Consider the following 18,155-nt stretch of genomic DNA (forward strand, 5'->3'; position numbering starts at 1 on the left):
ACAAAATAGTGTAATCAATATGTATTTCTAAAGGTTTCCAGTGACTACTTGTTAATATGCAAGTTTTTCTTGTATAAAGGAAAACACAAAATCTCTGAGTGGCCTGGTCATGACAGCCATCCTACACATTGTGTGCAAGTAGACATATTGCATAAAATTAAAAGCCACATTCTCCATTAAATACTGCTGACTCACTCCAGTCTGTGAGGGGGAAGGTCTTCTACTTTGTCCTTGTCAGTTCCCCTTGAATTGTTGAGTGTATATTTCACTGCAATCACAAACAAAAGATATCAAAACAAACAATATTCCATAATTACATTCTGAAGCATAAAAATTATACTTTATTTAGCTAATGCCAATACAATGGAAAAAAAAAAAGTAAACTAATTTTAATTTTAAAAAGCATTTTGTAATGTTGCTATTTTGGAGAAATACATGCTTCCATCTTGATAATGATGTGTGGATTTTATAGAACAAATGGATTCATGTAAGTAACATGCTTGCATCTATCAAAAGCTCATGATGCTAAAATTAATGAAATAAGTACAGATTGCCCTGTTGATGCTGAATATGTAGTCCTCTTTGATTTCATCCACCAGCAGCTCCAGCATGGTTCTCAGGCTCTTCAAGTGGCAGGGAACCAATTCCTGAATGTTCACCAGCCAAGAATATTCCATAGGGGCCTCGTTCTCCATATCTATCATTGCCTTGATATATTGGTTGTATCTCTGACAGGATAGAATAGTACATTATGTTCAGCAACAATACAGATATTTTAAACAAATATTTTGATTGCTGGATAATGGAAACATTTCTAGATCCAGGACCTAATTAAGATTAAGGCCAAAAAAGACACTGACTTCATTTTCCATTTTGTCTCCCTGAGGGTAAATTTATACCATTTTGTTGAGTTTGTTTACATTTTTAATAAATGTTTAGGTGTTGGTACATTACATACAGGTACACCTAAATTTTAATTTTAATTTTAATTTTATTAAAAATGTGATAATAATATGCATACACATTCTTAAATTTAAAAAAATGTGTGTACTTTTATTGCTTGTGTATATATCATGAATATATTTTTTAAGTTAAAAAAAAAAAAAAAAAAAGAAGCATGCACTAAGAAAGAAGCTCCTGGCAACTGCAAGCGCTGAGACCAACAAAACAAAACATCATTAAAAGCTACGGTGTCAAGTGTCATGAAAAACGATTATGTCAAAGAATGATGGAGAACAATGTCTTCATTATGGGCACATAGACAGCAAACGAGGGCCTGTGATATAATTTTACCATTTCAGTATCAGGCGAGTCATATGGTGGACAGCTGCCATCCTCACCCTTCTCCTGTCTAAAAGAAACCAGAAAAAGAGGAAAATAGGAGTCACAACAAATGCCACTTTATTGATATAAATAGTATTACCCATTTTTAAGATTAGATTAGTTTAGATTTTGTTTAGAAATGTACTCGTCACAGCAGCGTAGAAAAGACAAAAAAAAAAAAAGGTGCGCACAATGTGAACAAATTTACAAATACGCATGAGAAATTTAAATTATAAAATTGTGTAAAGTGGCCTTTGGTACGATTTCCAGTACAACGACGCATTCAAAAAGGCTTTGACTGGATTCCTGTCTAAAGAAACCACAATTTTACATCACATTTTTTTTGGGGGGGGGGGTTAGATAGTAAAATTGTTCCTGTGCTGTCAAAAAGATAGTGTCACCAATGTAGAGATGAATTACTTGAACGGATAGGTCACAACAGAGAGATAAGTAACCTTAGAAGGTATATAAAAAGCAATGAGACTCACTGTAAGAGTTGAGCCTGAACTTGATGAAAATGCGTGTCTTTTTTACTGAGCTGTGTGCGGATGCTGCTGCTGGGCTTGGAGGTCCCAGGGATCTGGGCAGCCCTCCTGCTCTGGAACCAGATCTGCGCTTTGCCATAACTTTGACGTGCCTGTCTGCCGTCCGGCTCTTCACTCAAACCCGCTTCTGCAGCACATGAAGGGCAAACAGCTCAAACAAGCCAACAAAAAAAATACTTACAGCAGTATCAAATAGTTCGTAGCCTAATTATTTGCATAAAAACTATATATATATATATTTTTTATTTGTATTTTTTAATCAAAAATGAACAGCTGAAAACATGCGTTGAACCCACGTGTTAAAGCTGCGTCCGCTCCTGGAGGCTCCAGTGGAGGATACAGAGAAAATGACGGCTTTGTTTCCACCCATGGCTGTTTTCTGCGGACCTAAGTACAGTGAACTATTAGGTTGTTGTTTTTTACAAGTTAGTTTATATATGTTTGCTCCACCCTGATAACTGGAATGGCAATATAAAAGTACTACAGGCAGTAGACAAACCGTTTTTAGATATTTTACTAAAACGAGTCAACATCTGACTTCACGTTAAGTCCAACAGTTACAACACGAACCGTTAACTGTCGCGGCATTAACACAATGACTTGTTTTCCAAACCGAGATCATTGAAGTTGGTTGTTTTCTAAACTTACCTGTGGTGGACTTTGTGATAAGAATACTAGACCGTCTGCTATCTTTAGTTTCTTCTTGGCTGAACTCATTATTGGTGCAACGTGAACTTAAGTTAATGCCGGCTCGTTAACGGAGTCCTGTTGTCGTTGCTAGGACCGTTGTTAAGGAAGCAACAGGTGTCTCGCGATAGTGGGTGACGTAGAAGCACCTGCAGTTCCGGATGTTTTGTATGAACGTGTTAAACTGTTTATATATCTACCACCGACGGTATATATGATGTAAATATATATATATGATAAAAAAAAAAAATCAGTGTAACTATAGCAAGATACTAGTTCACCGCGACAGGAAACTTAATTTGGTCCTAAAAGATACATAAAGAAATCCGTTTAAATCATGAGTACATTAACACTTGTTGTATTTTTTTTTTGAAGATGTTTATTTGCCATAAATATGAACTGAAAACAAATTACATTTACACCATCAACTAAAAAACACCAGGGTTTTCAAATGAAATTACACATACATGCAGAGCTGACTTTATTAGCACTCTGCATGCCAAACCCATGTTTACTGAAACTGAGATATATAAAAGTTGACTAAGTTGTATAAAACGTCTTCTCCTGGAAATTATGTACGCCATTCATTGAGGTTGTGAGAGGGTACTTCATTAATTTTGTAATAAACAAAGATAGTTCGGTTTAAAAGATGCATTTCTCACTCCTTTGGTAACTTTCTCCTTCCTTTTCCTTTTTAAGCCCAAATTGCCCTTTTAGCAAGGAGCTTTATTTCATGTGCCTTGCTTGGATGCAGTTTCACTACTAATGAACTCACTGGTTCAACAGAAAAGCTCACCTGCCCACACACCACACCACCTAGCTGTGAATATGTGTTAAAGCATGTAACAGTTCCTCAACATGTGATGACTCTTCTGGATTGCTGTAACAAACAAACCTGGTTTTACCTTATTTCGCTTAATATATTACATTAAAACTATTTACATGAAAATAAAAAAAGGAGAACTTTGGCTCAGATGAATTCAAAAACCTGTCATAAAAAATATCCAAATATACACATGGCCTTGTTTCTCTAGAGACACAAACATTTTCTGATAAAATGCATTTTATTTTTCAATGGAAAAGAATGCTTCTGAATATTACTGTTATTAAGGGTAATTTGGTGGCTACTGTCAATGCAAATAGGCTACAATAAATTTATATAAATGCTCATGCTAAAATGATCACGGAAGAATATTCCAATGTCTGCATGTGAGACAAGTTGCACTGCAACTTAAGTAAGGACTTAAGTCGGCCTGTGGTTTTCAAATATTACCATGTGTATCTGTGATCATAACAGTAAGCTATGTCCAGTATTTGAAATGTTTTTTGTGCAACTGTTCTGCGATGATGACGAAGACAAAAGAAAATGCAGCTCTCCGACCATCAAGTCTGCACTTTGCCTTCAGTGGCTGAGAAGGAGCCGTCTATGCTGCAAACGGCTCCACCCGCTACATGGATTTCTTCAGCCCCGGCAGTGTGAGCTCGTACCTGAGGAGGAAAGAGATGTGAAATATGATCATATTTAAACCAACATACACATTATATTTTTCCACCCAATGTTTAAATTAATTTCTAATATTGACCAGACAGGGTTTATGCCATCCAGCCAGACTTGGGTCTGGTAATTGGTCCGTTTCCCATTCGCACACACATTCATACACGATGCAAGGTGGTTCAGTGGTCATCAGTTATGGCAAATGTTTGCTATAACAATTAGAGCAAATCATCAGCTTTCTTGCTAAAAGTCAGATGATAAGAACGATAACCCTCACTCATACCTACCTATTGAGATAAATAGCTGAAGCTAGCAGCTGGTTAATTTAACATAAAACAAAGACTGGAAACATAGAAACAGAGACTGGTTTAACCCAACTGTAATCAAGTCTGCCTCTAAAGATCATTAATCAACACATTATAGTTTGATTGTTTAAAATGTATATAAAATTTTTAAAAAAGTATCATTTATTTTGTACTTTCCCGACTGGCAGTTTAAATAATGGCCCACAAAAATGCGTTGGTTTCTATGGGGTTCTGTACCAAACTATTTCCTGTCTCCGTTTCCTGGCAACCTCACGCGACAACAAGTCTCGGAAATTGTAAAGATTAAGCGGACGGGATATAATCGGTAAACTATAACAAGTGCAGGTGGATTTTGCTGCTGTTGGGCAGAGCAGCTTAGCTCTAACACTGTGTTTCCAGAGTTGAGCTGAGTCTTTTGCTTCATTTACTGTCAGACAACACACAGCAATAAAGAGACATAAGTTGTCTCTAACTCCCAGCAAGAAAAGCCAATATAGGAATTTCTCAAAATGGTTATTTTTGTTCTTTAACAAAGCTACCCAGGCAGGATTTTCTTGACCGAATAAAGTACTCACACAAGAAAATGTATAATTACGGAGAGACGTAGTGATATTTCAATTCAGCACACTTGTGCTCAGTTCTTATATAATACGTTAGATTTGTGTTCCATTCCAAACAAAACAACAAGAATTAATTGCAGCTATGGTGTCATGGTAAATGAGAAAACTGGGTCCCATACCATTCAGTGACGCCTTTGGTTAGATCGAGCTGCGAAAGATCAATCATCACCTGTGGACACAAGCAAAACTTGAAAATTTAGTTGTTGGAAATTTAATTCTGCAACGTACATGTGAAATAAAAACATTTGCAACATTAAATTGAAAATTAGAGGCTATATATGTCTCTCATCATTGACTGTATTATCAACATAAAACATTTTAAATGCCAGCAGCCTTCTTGTGTCAGTAATAAGAATACAGTAAGTAATAAGTTGCATGACCCTACCATGCCAATGTCCTTCTTCTCTCGTATGTGAAACATTTTGTTGTTTTTCACTGCCACATCAAACTTCCTGGTTTGTGCTTCCTCAAGAGAGACATCAAACTCAAATCTGTGATTAAAGAACGTGGGCAGGAAGAGAAAAGAAAAAAAAAAGGGTGCCAGAAACAGTTTCAACCTCTGAGCTTGAAATAAACAGAAACGACAGACAAGGAAAATGTAATTATTTTTTCATACAAATGTGCGACATGGGAGGAATCCAGTGAGCTTACTTGTCATTGAAGATGGGATTTGTTGTCCTCTTCTTGACGTGTGTCCTCTTGCGGTGTCTCCAGGATTGGTCGGGGAGTAAATACAGGCGGACATAAGAGTCTGTGCCGTTCTCACTGCAGGGGAATAGGTTCCTGTAGGGAGTAGATACGTATGGTAGCTCATAAAAGCTGGCTTTGTGGTTCCTTTTGAACAACTTTAGCATTATAAATTCAAAAAGAAAATCATTAGTATATTAATTACTGTATTTATTTCACTTTTTTTATATTAGGTTGAGTCAGAGCGTTCAAAACAAGTAACTACTGACTGTAAGCATCTAAATATTATCAATGAAAAACAGTTCATGATATTCTACCGACTGCTATAACAGTAAATGATATTGCATATGTGTATTTAAAATATTTTTTTGTAATGTAATCATACAAAGACCTAAATGAGAATTTATTTGCTCCAAGATCTAAAATGTGGCCAATGGTTAAAGTTTCTGTCAGTATTGGTGCTGCCGGTAAAGTACCAGTGACGGTGGATTTTTGTGATGTACCTGCAACTGTTAACCAGGATGATGAGTTTCCTCCTCAGGGAAGTATAGCGGATAGTCAGGTGGATCTCTCCAAATGAACCCTGATGTTTCCTAATGGCCCTGTAGGGATGAAAATACATTTGCAATTGTCGCCTTTACTTTCTGACTTCTAGCTCCGCCCACGACAGCGGAAGAAAAGTTAGATGTCAGCAATGAAGGTGTGAAAAAGTGATGTGAACAAAGCTCTCAACTCACTCTGGATAGGAGGCTCCCTCTGATAGGTCGAAACGTGACGAGGCCATGGAGTTCTCCGACAGCAGGCTGTGAGAGTCGTACCGGCGCATGTTTGACGTGGAAGGAAATGACTTCCCGTTTTCAGAAGCCAGGAAGGACCCACGGCGGTGAGCGGAATAATCTCCGTTTGATCTAGCCGGTGCATCGAGCGCTTGGGTCGGAGAGGAGGCAGCGGGAACGTCGTTGGACGAAACCGCGGGAGAGGAGGACGTAGCGGCGGAGGTGTTACCTCCTTGGTTGGTCTGTTGTTTTTGTTGTTTGGCTTGAGGAGGAGGAGAAAGGATAATCTTGGGTGGCGGCTGTTCCAAAGTAAGCATCTATCGAAGAATTGAGGACATGGATAATGTCAGTGATCCTAAAAGCGTCACCGAAATAGAGCTCACTTGCAAGTTCTCAAATAATGGAAGAGATTATTAGCTTTGAACAGGAAGCAAAGAAAGAAGGAAATGTGTGTGTGTGTGTGTGTGTGTGTGTGTGTGTGTGTGTGTGTGTGTGTGTGTGTGTGTGTGTGTGTGTGTGTGTGTGTGTGTGTGTGTGTGTGTGTGTGTGTGTGTGTGTGTGTTTTCAAACTGGTGTGCCCACCCTAAGAGTGGCCTTCAGTTTGATCTGGCTGTTTGCTCCAGAGCGCTCCAGTGGGAAGCGCTGGTCCAGAGTCATGTCGGAGATGTTGAGGAGGCGACTGAGGGGCAAGTTCAGAACACCGAGCTGAGTCTTCTTCTCGAGCTCTTTGACCTGAACCGCATGCACAAAGACAAATTGAGAAGAGTGAATAAATTGATCTCCTGAGGCCTGAACGATGTCTTAGTTTTATAATATAATGTTACAACACTGGTTGAAGAATTTTTTTTTTTTTTAACAATAACGCCAATTAGCTCACAGCATAATAAGCTACATTTTCAATTTCTGTCAGTGACAGCTGATGCTACCAAACATACACACTGACAATAACTAGCTAATTAGCGTTACAGCTACATATAGGGAAAGTATTATATTTTGATGGGTGGCAACTAAAATCTAAACATGCAAACAAAATATATCATGTATAAATATTCCATGACTTGGCCAAAAAAAAGTTTTTTTAAATTCCCTGACTTTTAGAAAAGACTTTTTCAAATTCCCTTGTATACCCCCATAGGAACCCTGACTTTAGATTTCAAGCTTTCCTTACAATGTATTTCTTGAAGTCGGACCACTGCCGAGCCACTTACGTGTTGTGACAAATGATTGATATCCAGTCAAAACAGTAAAAAAGTGGGAATATGATAAATGAAATCCACATTATATTGTTGTGATGTTAGCAGCGATTGCTGTCGAGTTGAAAACTATCGATGTGACGAGTGTTTTAATCCGACATATTCATGGAACAGCTGACAGACCTGAATGCTGAGCTGCTGTGTTTTGACATTGTGCACAAAGAAGGTGAAGCCCTCCTCCCACACCGGGTCTTTAGACGCATACGCCACCTGTGGAAAGAGTGTGACAGGTGATAACTGAATAGTTTCATCGGAAAAACGGCAAGCATTTACCGTGTTGTGTGTTTGTGACTGAAGCAATTTTGCATTACAGACTTTACATTTGGAAATGTAATTTTGTTTTGTTTGAGCAGTGCAAAAATACACAAAAAACAAACACTTGAAGGAAAAATGTCGTATCTGTGTGGTAAAGCGGAGAAATACCTTGCTTTTCTGAACTTCCTTATCAATGGAAAATTCCACAAAGGAGGTCGGACCGGCAGTCCTCTTTGTGAGCTGAAAACAAAGCAAATCAGTGAGGCGGTGAGTACATTTGTAATCTATGATCAATGCTTTATTGGTTCACTGCTCTTTTGTCACTCGTCTGTAAAGCACTTTGAATGACATTTGACTTGTGTGAAAAGTGCTTTATAAATAAAGGTAGACAGATTGAGTCAGTCTCTGTTTCTGCTATTCAGTGTCAACACTAAAAAAAATAATATTTACAGTCTGGTACAAAGGTATCATGTCTATCTCCCTCAACTGACTCTAATCAGAGTATTAATTTATCAACAATATTATACTACTTGACAATTCATGTCTCACCCTCCCATTTAACACATTTCTGTCTTTAAAATACTGTGTGACTTTTACAAAAAGCAACAAGCCAATGTTGGGACTTTGTCTGCAAGCAAGCAGACTGCCGCCTTCCAGGTTGGGACGTTTCTGCATTCCTCTCTCTAATCCACTGCAGACACACCACACCACATGCAGGCCACAGAGAGGAGATGTTTATGCTGAGAAGTAACCTTTTATCATCACTGGAGCGGGATGGGAATGCTACTGATGGCAGACACTCGTTTTAACATTCCAGGATAATGAAAAACATCAGAAATTCTGCAAGCTCCAAACTCTATTTTTCACTTTGTTGACGTACTTGCACACTTTGGCCAGCAGAGGGCAATGGTTTCCGCAGAGAGTTCAAGTCAGGACACCATAATGAGTTCAACTAGTCTGGATGAAAAAGTTTCCTATAGTAACTAAAACAAAATGCCTAAATTACCTGGTGAATTTGATTACAACCGTTCAAAATGTCCAATATCTGTCAGAGGATAAGTGAACTTGATTGTATTTGTTAATTTGTCTAACATACCGAGGCAACTTTAGAGATCACACGCTACATTTGCTTTACAAATGTGTAAAGATGTAATGATTGTTTAATTTCATCATACTGAAAATGTTTCCTTACTAAACAACTTTTCTTACGCTGGGAAACTCAACCTGACCGAGCCTGAGGTTAAGGAGGAAATCTGGCAACATGAACTCCGGGTGGTAAAAACACACCCACGTAAAATGACAAGCATGCACCAGAAAAACCGGAAATACCAGGTACTCACAGGGAGAGGCACACCTGGAACACTAACAGGGAAGCATCTGATCAGACTGAGGCTTTTGTCTCACATCAAGATACAAACTGCCTTCAAATGAAAAGGAAGCTACACCGGGTGACTCATTTCATAAATGTTCTATTCTCTGAATTCAACACATTTGCTTTTTGCGTATGAGCTAAAAATTTAAATGCAAAGTTGTTATATCTCTTAAAAGTACTGCATTTTGGGTATACCAAAAAAAAAATACATTTGGGGATACGTAAAAAAAATTATATGTAAAAATTAAAATGAACAAATTAATGCGAGTATTATTAGTGATTTGGGAATTGATTAATGAAATTAAACAGATGGTGAGTAATGCAAATAAATAAAATAAATGTGAATTCATTTTGATTATGCTATCTTTCTAATGTATACACACAAAAAAAAACAAAGAATGTTTTCTTTCAATGACGATGAGTGTTTGAGGAAGTTTTAGTTTTTATATAAATGTTATGTTGTAATGTAAAATATGCATGGGTATTTATTTATTTTTTTTTCCCTCTTTCTAATGGGCAGAAATTCACTTTGGCCCCCAATTGACCACCTGTTTTGGTTAAACATTTTTTTTTTAAATATATAAACAAGCAAACTCTTGATGCAGGGTCTCCATAAAAAAATTATAATATTGGAGATACATTGAGGCCCATATTGTTTAAGTTAATATTGTGCTTTAGCAGAGAATATTTTCATTAAAATTGCTGTTAGTAAAATTACAACTAATCACCTGACATTTAGGGCACATGAAGGTTTGGGGCCCCTATACAACAAACGCTGGGGAGGAAGGTCAGCTGGCAAAATCATAAGAGCACAGCCAGCTGTAAGAATACTGAAAGCTTAAAAGAAAATAGTTCTCCTCTTACCCGCGCTTCCTTCGAGTGTTTCCCATGTTTAGGGTGCTCTGTGATCTCACTGTGGTCTTTCTGGAGACAAGGACAAGATCACAGCTCAGCACATTTACATCATCTGCTCGCCACCACAACAACAACAACAACAACAACAACAACAACAACAGTCCCCCATTGGAAACCACTTACCGGTAGGTTGGAGGCATTGTCCAGATACACAGCAAGCATAGCACAAGCGAGGCGGTCGGTAGACTGCAGGAGAGACAGCACCGGGTAGTTAAGAGAGAAAGCCGAGAGATCGGCAAGCTGACGAAACTCCTGACGGTAGATGATGAATAAAAGGGTTGTAATCTGAGACTGAAGCAACACTGGAGCTACTGTACCTCCTTCAGCAGACTGGAGTCGGTCTTCAAGGCGAGCCACTGGAGCTTGAGACGAACTTCACCATATTCGGCCGCATCCAGAGGAAACCACTGTCAGGGCAGGAGAGATCAATTTCTCAACAGGAAATTCATTTAAAGGATTTTAATCTAAATAGAAACCTTGTAAAAATGTCATATTTTAGAAGCAATCCTGCAGTCTCCTGTAGCGTTGACCTTTATTTCTTCCGGTGGCAAAGAAAAAGTGCATTATTAATACAAATAATTGTATTCAGTATGATCACAATGTTGAATAAAAGCTTACCTGATCTATTTCTTTCTCCCTTTTTACTTCTCCAAGATCAAGGTTATATCTAATGCAGAAAGCCAATGTAAAATAGTGATATAATGACAATGATAATTATGACATGTATTTAAAATGAGATTTAAGCATGTTTTTTTCCAAGCTAAAAATACATACCATGACAACAATTGTATTAATACGTATTTGATATTAAAATTAAACCCTGTTTACATTTGATTCTGTTATTTAGTGCCCTAGTGGGATATGTCTGGCAGGGTAATAAGTGTCAAACATGGTAAATAATGGGTAATAAAATCTCCTATATTTTGGGAGCTGTTATTAGATAGAGTATTACATTCCAAGGGCGTCATCTTTATCTGTGTCCTCATCATACAGCTCCAATTCGAGCTGTTGCCCCGGAGCCTCATGGACGACAAACTGCCCACAGGTGAAAGAAAAAAGAAAAGAAAAGAAAAAAAAAGATGGATGTTATTAAATGTCTTTCAGATGGGACAGTTCATGTAAAGAGCCTTTTAGCAGATTACATGCAGTCAATAAGATGTTCAATGATGAGAATTACTTCTGAAAGTGCAATCAGTGGCTGAAAGAAAGCAAACCGAAGCTGGAGGAATTTGTCAACCTCAGCCTTCAAACAAGGAGCTCCTAATAGTGATTTAAGCAGTGATTGATTGCAATCTGTAGCAAAAAAGCATTCGTTTTTAGCTTTGCTTTTTTTCAAACAAAGAAATTATGTGATTGTATTTTTAGCTGTTCGCCTGTTTTGCATACTTATCTAGCATTACAAGATAAGAAAAAAACAATCCTGTTCAGGCTCAACCATCAAGCATTTTTAAGTTTATCCAGAAGGATAAAAACAATGTTAAAGGCTTAAAAAGGTCTGCATAAAACAGAAATCTCATTATTAAAATGTAAGTATGTACAGCTGTGTTACTCTACCTCGTACACTTCATTCCATTTTGGGTGCAAATTCTCTTTGACTGTCTTGCTTTTGAAATGACGGTTGCCGACTCTGAGTATCGCATAGGGGTCCGATTTGCCTTTCACTAAACCCATCATGTACGTATCCTTGGCCATCAGATCTCTGGCCTCCAGCAAGTGGACCCTCACAACCCCCTGAAGAGCAAAGAAGGCACAGGATTCAGATTAACAGTAAAAACAGTCTAACAGTCACAAAGGAGCAATTTTGTGGAAGGATACCCACAGTCAACTAATCAAATAAAAAATTTAAAAAAATAAAAAACTGACAAATCAAAACAACATAACTATCTTATTAGCTTTTGTGATGGTATAGTTTTTTAAACCCTCTTAAAAACCCACAAACCGTCTGCAGGTTTGACAGGAATGTTTCCCTTATTAAAAAAAAAAAAAAAAAAAAGCCAAAGTTACACCATTTATCACAGACAGAAACTGTAAAAACAGAGATTCAACAGTTGCTGAACTAATTATTTGTACCCAACTTCTGCTTCCATCAGAAAAAAATTAATAATTCAAAGCTTTGAATAGTTATATTTGATCAAGATCACTTTGTTCTACATGTTTCATTTAGAATTTTCTCAAAAATATGGAGGTTTCAGATTCTGTAAAACAAACATTCAGCACGCCTCAGCGCAACTGAGGAGCCTTGAATGATTCAGTCACATCAAAAATATTCAGCAAATGTTTGACTGAACTGCAGGCTGGAGCCCAGAGGAGAAAGGATGGAGAGGACAAAGAGAAGTTTGCAGAGGTTGTAAAAATAGAAATAGTTTGAATTTTTTTTCCAACATTGATAACATTTGTGTGCAAATGGAAAAAGGTGGCATGTATAGATTTTAATCTTTTTTACACTCTTGGAAAATAAATTATCAAACAAATTCCACTTGTGTTTTTTTTTTTTTTTTCTCATTTATGCTTTTTGACATTATACGCGTGTTATACGGCACAAAATACATTTTTAAAGTTCTCCCTGGTTCTGGCCATGACGGTGCTGTTTCCATCGAGGTGCACGACTTGCTGAAAAATACCCAATAATAACGTGACGGGAGCAAAAAAAATAAAAAGAATCACCCAGAAACTGTTCGGGGTTCAAAGCGTTAATCGAAAGAGGCACAATGCCATTTAAAAAGGCAAGCAGCTGCAGGCGTTAAGATGAAGACAAACAAGTACATTGGAAATGTTTCCGTATATCTTACATACACGAGGGAGCGGGAACCTCATCTGATCCACTTTGACCTGGTCTACGAGAGGAATACACATGCGGTTGGGCAACACCATGAGAGAGGCAATGATGTCCATGATGGTCTCCTCAGACAATGAACTGCAAATGGGACAGAGGAGATGAGAGAAGACCGCAACCAGGCAACTAAACACCAAAAAGTCAGAGTGACCATAACGGCTCGGCTTAGGCCAACAAGAAGGGATTAGCATTGTAAGAGTCAGAGGTTTCCATGGACACTAACTTAAAGGCAGGCGTGTCCAAGAGGTTGGTCATTCCAGTCCAGTTGATTTGTAGTGTCTGACGAAAAAGATTTAGAGATTTAAACAAGACTAATCTCACGACTCCACTTTTCACAATCAGATACTGGAAACGTGTGCAAGCACTCACAGGGCGGCGAATGAAAAAAAAGGTGACTCCTCCCACCAGTGGTGCTTGACCAATGAGAGGCTCTAAAATGACCCTCATCATCCCCTGGAGCTGGAAGATTCAGGGCAGCTTTTACGTACAAGATCAGTAAACATTTAAAGTGGTGGAAAGGTACGAGGCAGAAAAATGAGACACTCACTTTAAGTCCTTTCACACCAGCTGTGATCGGGGACTTCACTTCGGCGTCGATGTCCACGTCGCCGTCGTAACTGCAAAGATGAGCAGTAGTTATGAGATGTAAACGGCAGCAAAGAAGAAAACAGCGTATATACTTTTAGGTGCTTGTTCAGAGGTTCCGTTCACACCTGGAATTAAGATGAGAACAGGTGTGATCTCGGACCACTTTTTGAAGGGGTCAGGGACGCAAATGGTGACCTTGTTTTGGCAGTGTGAACACAAATGTGCCGTGGACCTCACTGAAGGACAAACTACTCAAATGATGTCCTCTGTGTAAGTAATAGGAACACGAAAAATATGAATTTTCTGTATGATTCTGCGCAGTGCAGCTGAACTGCACAGAAGGTTCAAGAAAATGATTTGCAGACTGTTAAACTGATGAATAAAAACAAAGTCCGTCGTCTGTTCCTCCTGTCGACTACAGAGCAGAGACCTTTCAAGCCTGTTTGAATGATGAAATAATCTGTGCCTGAACCGATGTGAGCAGGGTCGAGAACTGAGAGGTCTCGGGTTGAACATTTTGCCACATGACGTATTTTACGAAAGAGTGTCAACTTCTGCTGTGTCCTCTGAGCACTTCCTGCGTCCGTCCCATTGATGGGAAACGATTTACCCACAGTAGACTGTTTCCTCAGTAAAATGTATGAAGTCAGGAGTCCGAAGGCTTTCAGACAGATCTACATGATTATAATAATAACATGTGTTTACATGGAACTTTTTAAAAGCCTGTTGTGTTTCACTAAAAAGTGTAACAGAAATATGGGAGAATTAAAAAAAAAATGTATGACAACATAAATTGGTAGAATATGAAAATTGACAGAATTGACTTGAAATGTGAAATATGACAGATTTAGGCTAATTGACAGCACAGCGAAACGCCCATCGCTTTGCATTTCTGTTTGTTTATTACTTAACGTACGCGTGCATTTGCGTACAGACTGGGGAGTTGAGACCCAATCGAAAGCGGCCACTCGAGGCAGATGTTAATAGCAGGTGTGAACAGTGCCGGAGTTTACAGTGAACTTTGAGCAGAGACAAAAACACATTTAACGCCTGGTGACAAAACACAGGCAGCTCTGAAGTGAAACATATGTATGACTGACCTTATATTCAAGTCCAGAACCACCTCCCTCTGATCCACTTCGTGGGTGTACGCTTTCATTCCTGTGATCCTGAGAGGCTGAAATTAGGGAAACGTTTGAAGGAACCTCCTTTAATGAGAGTCTGCACCCTCAGTTTATCAGATAAATGAGTAGTGGCACATTTCTAACTATACATGTATATAAATATATATATATGTAACATCGCATGGGTGTGTACTTTGTATTATAAAACACACATCAGGCAAAAGAATGTGGTCACTGTTTGACTGAATATTTAGGAGGACTTTAATGGCCTTAATAAAGGGTCAAGCGTGAGAAGCCTAATGGAGGGCGGATAGATAGAAATGGTGAATAGAAATGTCAACTCACTATGTGTCCAAAGTGGACCTTGGTAAATTGGAAGGTTTTGAGCGCAGCGCTGGAAAGCCTGATAGCCGGCTGGATGTTTTCTTTAAGCAGCTTCTCCATGTACATGCCGAAGAAAGGCCACGCCTGCGCCAACACCTGAACACATGACACAGCAGAGCATGTGAAGACACCTCCATCCGACACCATCATCGAACAGAAAACGTACGTTCATTTCCACTGGTGAATATGTGATTACTAAAAGGCATAATGCATCAAACTCTATATAAAAATGTACGTGTTTTTTTCTCCTTTTTTGTTTGTTGCAATGAAATAATGAAGTCTTTTTTTGCATGTTGCTTTGGCATTTCAGTGTACATCAATCACATCCAAATGATTCAACAGCTGGATTAAGCAGTTTGTGATCTATCCAAGCCTGCAAAAGATGCCGAGCAAACACCCCGTACAAACCACAAAACGAGGGAGCTGAAAGATTTTTTTTTTTTGAATGCTCTACCTTGTTAACCCAGTCAACTTTCTCAACATCGGGGAAATTAACCTGTGGAAATACAAGAAAACAGTGAAGTTAAAAAGCAGGTCTGTAATCACAACTGTGATCGATACTGACCCAACAGCACAGCAGCATGCATGATGGTGGTGATGGAAGACACGCTGGTGAGATTCATTTGTAGTTATCCTTCATGCAAATTTAAAAAAAACATCTTAAATTAGTAAACAGGGAATCAGTCAAATGAAAAAATTAAGCGGCTCTCAGACTGGCGGATGCAGCTCAGAAAAATCACTTTAACATTCCAGAGATTTGACAGTATTCCTTCGTGCATATATTAACACGGACAGGCACAGTAGTATTTGGTTTAAGGCTTACCAAAGCTTCTCTGCAGCATCAAAACTGTGGACTGTAACAGAAATTTGGAATCATGTTCTCATAAACAGCATCTGATGGGCTCGAGTTTCATCTAAATACACAAATGTTTCATCATCAGAGGGCTCTGCAAGATGCTAGAGAGCCCAAATTTACCCAAAACTCAAAACTACATGTAACAACACCTATCAAATGGGGTAAATGATGATACAGCGGTACAAGGGGAAATCTTAAAAAAAAAAAAATAATAAAAAAAAAAACTCTAAAAGTCTTACTTTCTCTTTCTTTGCACACAAAGTTAGAAGTCTGCAACTCACAAACTGCCCCCACCAGCGTAATCTGATCTGCTTTCAACTGTATATATCACATTCCTCTGACATGAGAAGCTCTCTCATTGTCTCTCTCTCCCTGCCGAGGTCCCATGAGTCACTGTCAGAGCGGGTGTGGTGTAAACAAAATGTGCAGAGGCGAAACCTGCTGCAAAATAACAGGACATTTGACTGGCTTAAACCTTTTTTCGGAGGAGGAAATGTTCAGTCCTCGTCTGGCATGATCATGCAAATATAGAGTGCATTGTTTTTAAGGCAACAGGGAGGCATGATGTCCTATGAAACTACATGTATTTGTTGAAGTATATATTGTCAGAAAATGTTGCAATTAAATGACGATTTTACTTATAATAAGAAAGATATTAACCACAAAAAGACACTTTTGTGTGTGTGTGTGTGTGTGTGTGTGTGTGTGTGTGTGTGTGTGTGTGTGTGTGTGTGTGTGTGTGTGTGTGTGTGTGTGTGTGTGTGTTGCTGGGTTGGATCCCTTGCCTGCCTGGTTGCTGAAGTGCTCTCGGGCAAGGCACTTCAAACAGAGCTACTTCCAACAGAAAAACAGTGGGCTACAAAGTGTCTGGTCGTGGCAGCATACACACCCACGATGCCATTTGTAAGGCACTTTTCAGCTCGGTGTCGATCACACGCGTTTCGTTGTCCACAAAGTCGATGGCGGTTCCGATCCGGGCGCCTTTCCACTGGCGGTTTTTCTGCCACCAGGTGAGCATCAGCATGCACAGCAGCACCCAGCTGATACTGAGGCCCAGGTATCCTGTCAGATACACGGGGTAGAAGACGAACACGGCTCGCCCAAAGTAGATCAGGAACTCCATTAAAATGCGGTTGACAGCGGAGGGGCTCAGCTTGTCTGTGGTCTCCCCGAGCCCCGCTCCCAGCGCCGGGCCGCTCGGATGCATCTGTCCGCCGGATGCCATCTAGTCGGACTGCGGCTGAGGAACCCGGTTCCAAAAGTCCAGCGAAGTTTGCTCGGCGCCGAAAGAGACGAACGTTTTTTGGGTTTTTTTTTCTTACTTCGGTTGAATTTCACACCACTGTTTACAAGTAAACAGAGTAGCCCAGGCACCGCTCTCACCAGAGGTGAAACACACAAAAAAAGGTGAGGATCTCAGAACTTCCGTGTTTGAAACTTCCGAGAGGCAGGTAGGCACACCTGCGCCCATTGGGTGGGGAATACGGTCAGGAAAAAAATTAAATAGACAAATAAAATACAATCAAACGCAAAAGCTGAAGCGAAAAAATAACATATATCGGTCTGTTTTTGTTACTGTTACAGTTTTTATTTTATTCAGATGTTGTTTGCGATTTAAGTAGTGCATTTCTGTGAGCTTCCTGTAGGTAGATAAAATAATCCGGGGAAATGTGTCTGCACTGACACTATCTGTCCTGCAACTGGAGTCAGAGAGGAAAGCATAGGCTCTCGTTTTAATAAAACAGTGTGATAATAAATCCGTGATTTCTTTCCTACCCGGATATAGCTGGAAAATTACGTTATTAATGTAATGTTACTAAATTATTGAAATGGTTTTTTTTACTAAATTCCTCTTAGAACAATGATTCAACAACAATTAATAAGTAGCAGTCACTTAAATTTATCAAACTAACAGAATATTACCCTAATCAGCTGAAATGATAATAATAATAATAATAATAATAATAATAATAATAATAATAATAGATGTGGTTTACAAGACTGCAGCAACAGAGAATTTTTTTTTTTTTTTTTTGTCTTATCCAATTTCAATAAAAGTCAAAGAGGCTTGGAAATCTGGAACAATATCTATTCAGCCGATGATTAATTGAATAAAAACGGCGACACTTAAACCTGA

General features: G+C 38.8%; 2 protein-coding genes across 3 annotated transcripts in view; both read right to left on the bottom strand.

Annotated features, from left to right (window-relative positions):
• The window catches only part of dnah7 (dynein, axonemal, heavy chain 7), a 72,612-nt gene extending 70,053 nt beyond the window's left edge, over positions 1-2,559 (bottom strand). The window contains exons 1-6 of the mRNA XM_069698928.1: positions 2,517-2,559; positions 2,165-2,255; positions 1,812-1,995; positions 1,294-1,351; positions 548-728; positions 196-268 (exon numbers count right to left, since the gene is read on the bottom strand). Of these exons, the coding sequence (XP_069555029.1) occupies positions 196-268; positions 548-728; positions 1,294-1,296 (257 nt within the window). The 5' untranslated portion in view covers positions 1,297-1,351; positions 1,812-1,995; positions 2,165-2,255; positions 2,517-2,559. The remainder of the gene's footprint in view (positions 1-195; positions 269-547; positions 729-1,293; positions 1,352-1,811; positions 1,996-2,164; positions 2,256-2,516) is intronic.
• Positions 2,560-2,928: 369 nt separating this feature from the next.
• esyt3 (extended synaptotagmin-like protein 3) lies at positions 2,929-17,414 on the bottom strand. 2 transcript variants are annotated; one of them, XM_069698859.1, is made up of 23 exons: positions 16,908-17,414; positions 15,617-15,658; positions 15,124-15,258; positions 14,755-14,831; positions 13,614-13,683; positions 13,436-13,525; positions 13,290-13,345; positions 13,027-13,147; positions 11,788-11,964; positions 11,186-11,268; positions 10,852-10,900; positions 10,551-10,640; positions 10,357-10,419; positions 10,183-10,242; positions 8,115-8,186; positions 7,815-7,901; positions 7,021-7,170; positions 6,400-6,755; positions 6,166-6,264; positions 5,627-5,758; positions 5,361-5,466; positions 5,095-5,144; positions 2,929-4,043 (listed from the first exon to the last, which is right to left on the bottom strand). In XM_069698859.1, exons 1-23 carry the CDS (start codon positions 17,241-17,243, stop codon positions 4,004-4,006), a joined length of 2,541 nt encoding a protein of 846 aa, XP_069554960.1. In that variant the 5' UTR covers positions 17,244-17,414; the 3' UTR covers positions 2,929-4,003. The 2 variants fall into 2 exon arrangements, with proteins under 2 accessions (XP_069554960.1, XP_069554961.1); XM_069698860.1 differs by having other exon boundaries at positions 15,617-15,796; positions 16,908-16,982.
• Between the last annotated feature and the right edge of the window lie 741 nt (positions 17,415-18,155).

This window comes from Brachyistius frenatus, unplaced genomic scaffold (genome assembly GCF_029030835.1).
Source record: "Brachyistius frenatus isolate BFR_SWC_R1_liver_20210118 unplaced genomic scaffold, ASM2903083v1 Contig_28, whole genome shotgun sequence".
Taxonomy (NCBI): domain Eukaryota; kingdom Metazoa; phylum Chordata; class Actinopteri; family Embiotocidae; genus Brachyistius; species Brachyistius frenatus.

Excerpts from the sequence above, each read along its gene's own strand:
- esyt3 (XM_069698859.1), bottom strand. The coding sequence starts at position 17,243 with ATGGCATCCGGCGGACAGATGCATCCGAGCGGCCCGGCGCTGGGAGCG. Across the intron at positions 11,965-13,026 it reads TGAGGTTCCCGCTCCCTCGT|GGGGTTGTGAGGGTCCACTT; the intron begins GTATGTAAGATA and ends TTTGCTCTTCAG. Across the intron at positions 5,467-5,626 it reads AATCCCATCTTCAATGACAA|ATTTGAGTTTGATGTCTCTC; the intron begins GTAAGCTCACTG and ends CTTTAATCACAG.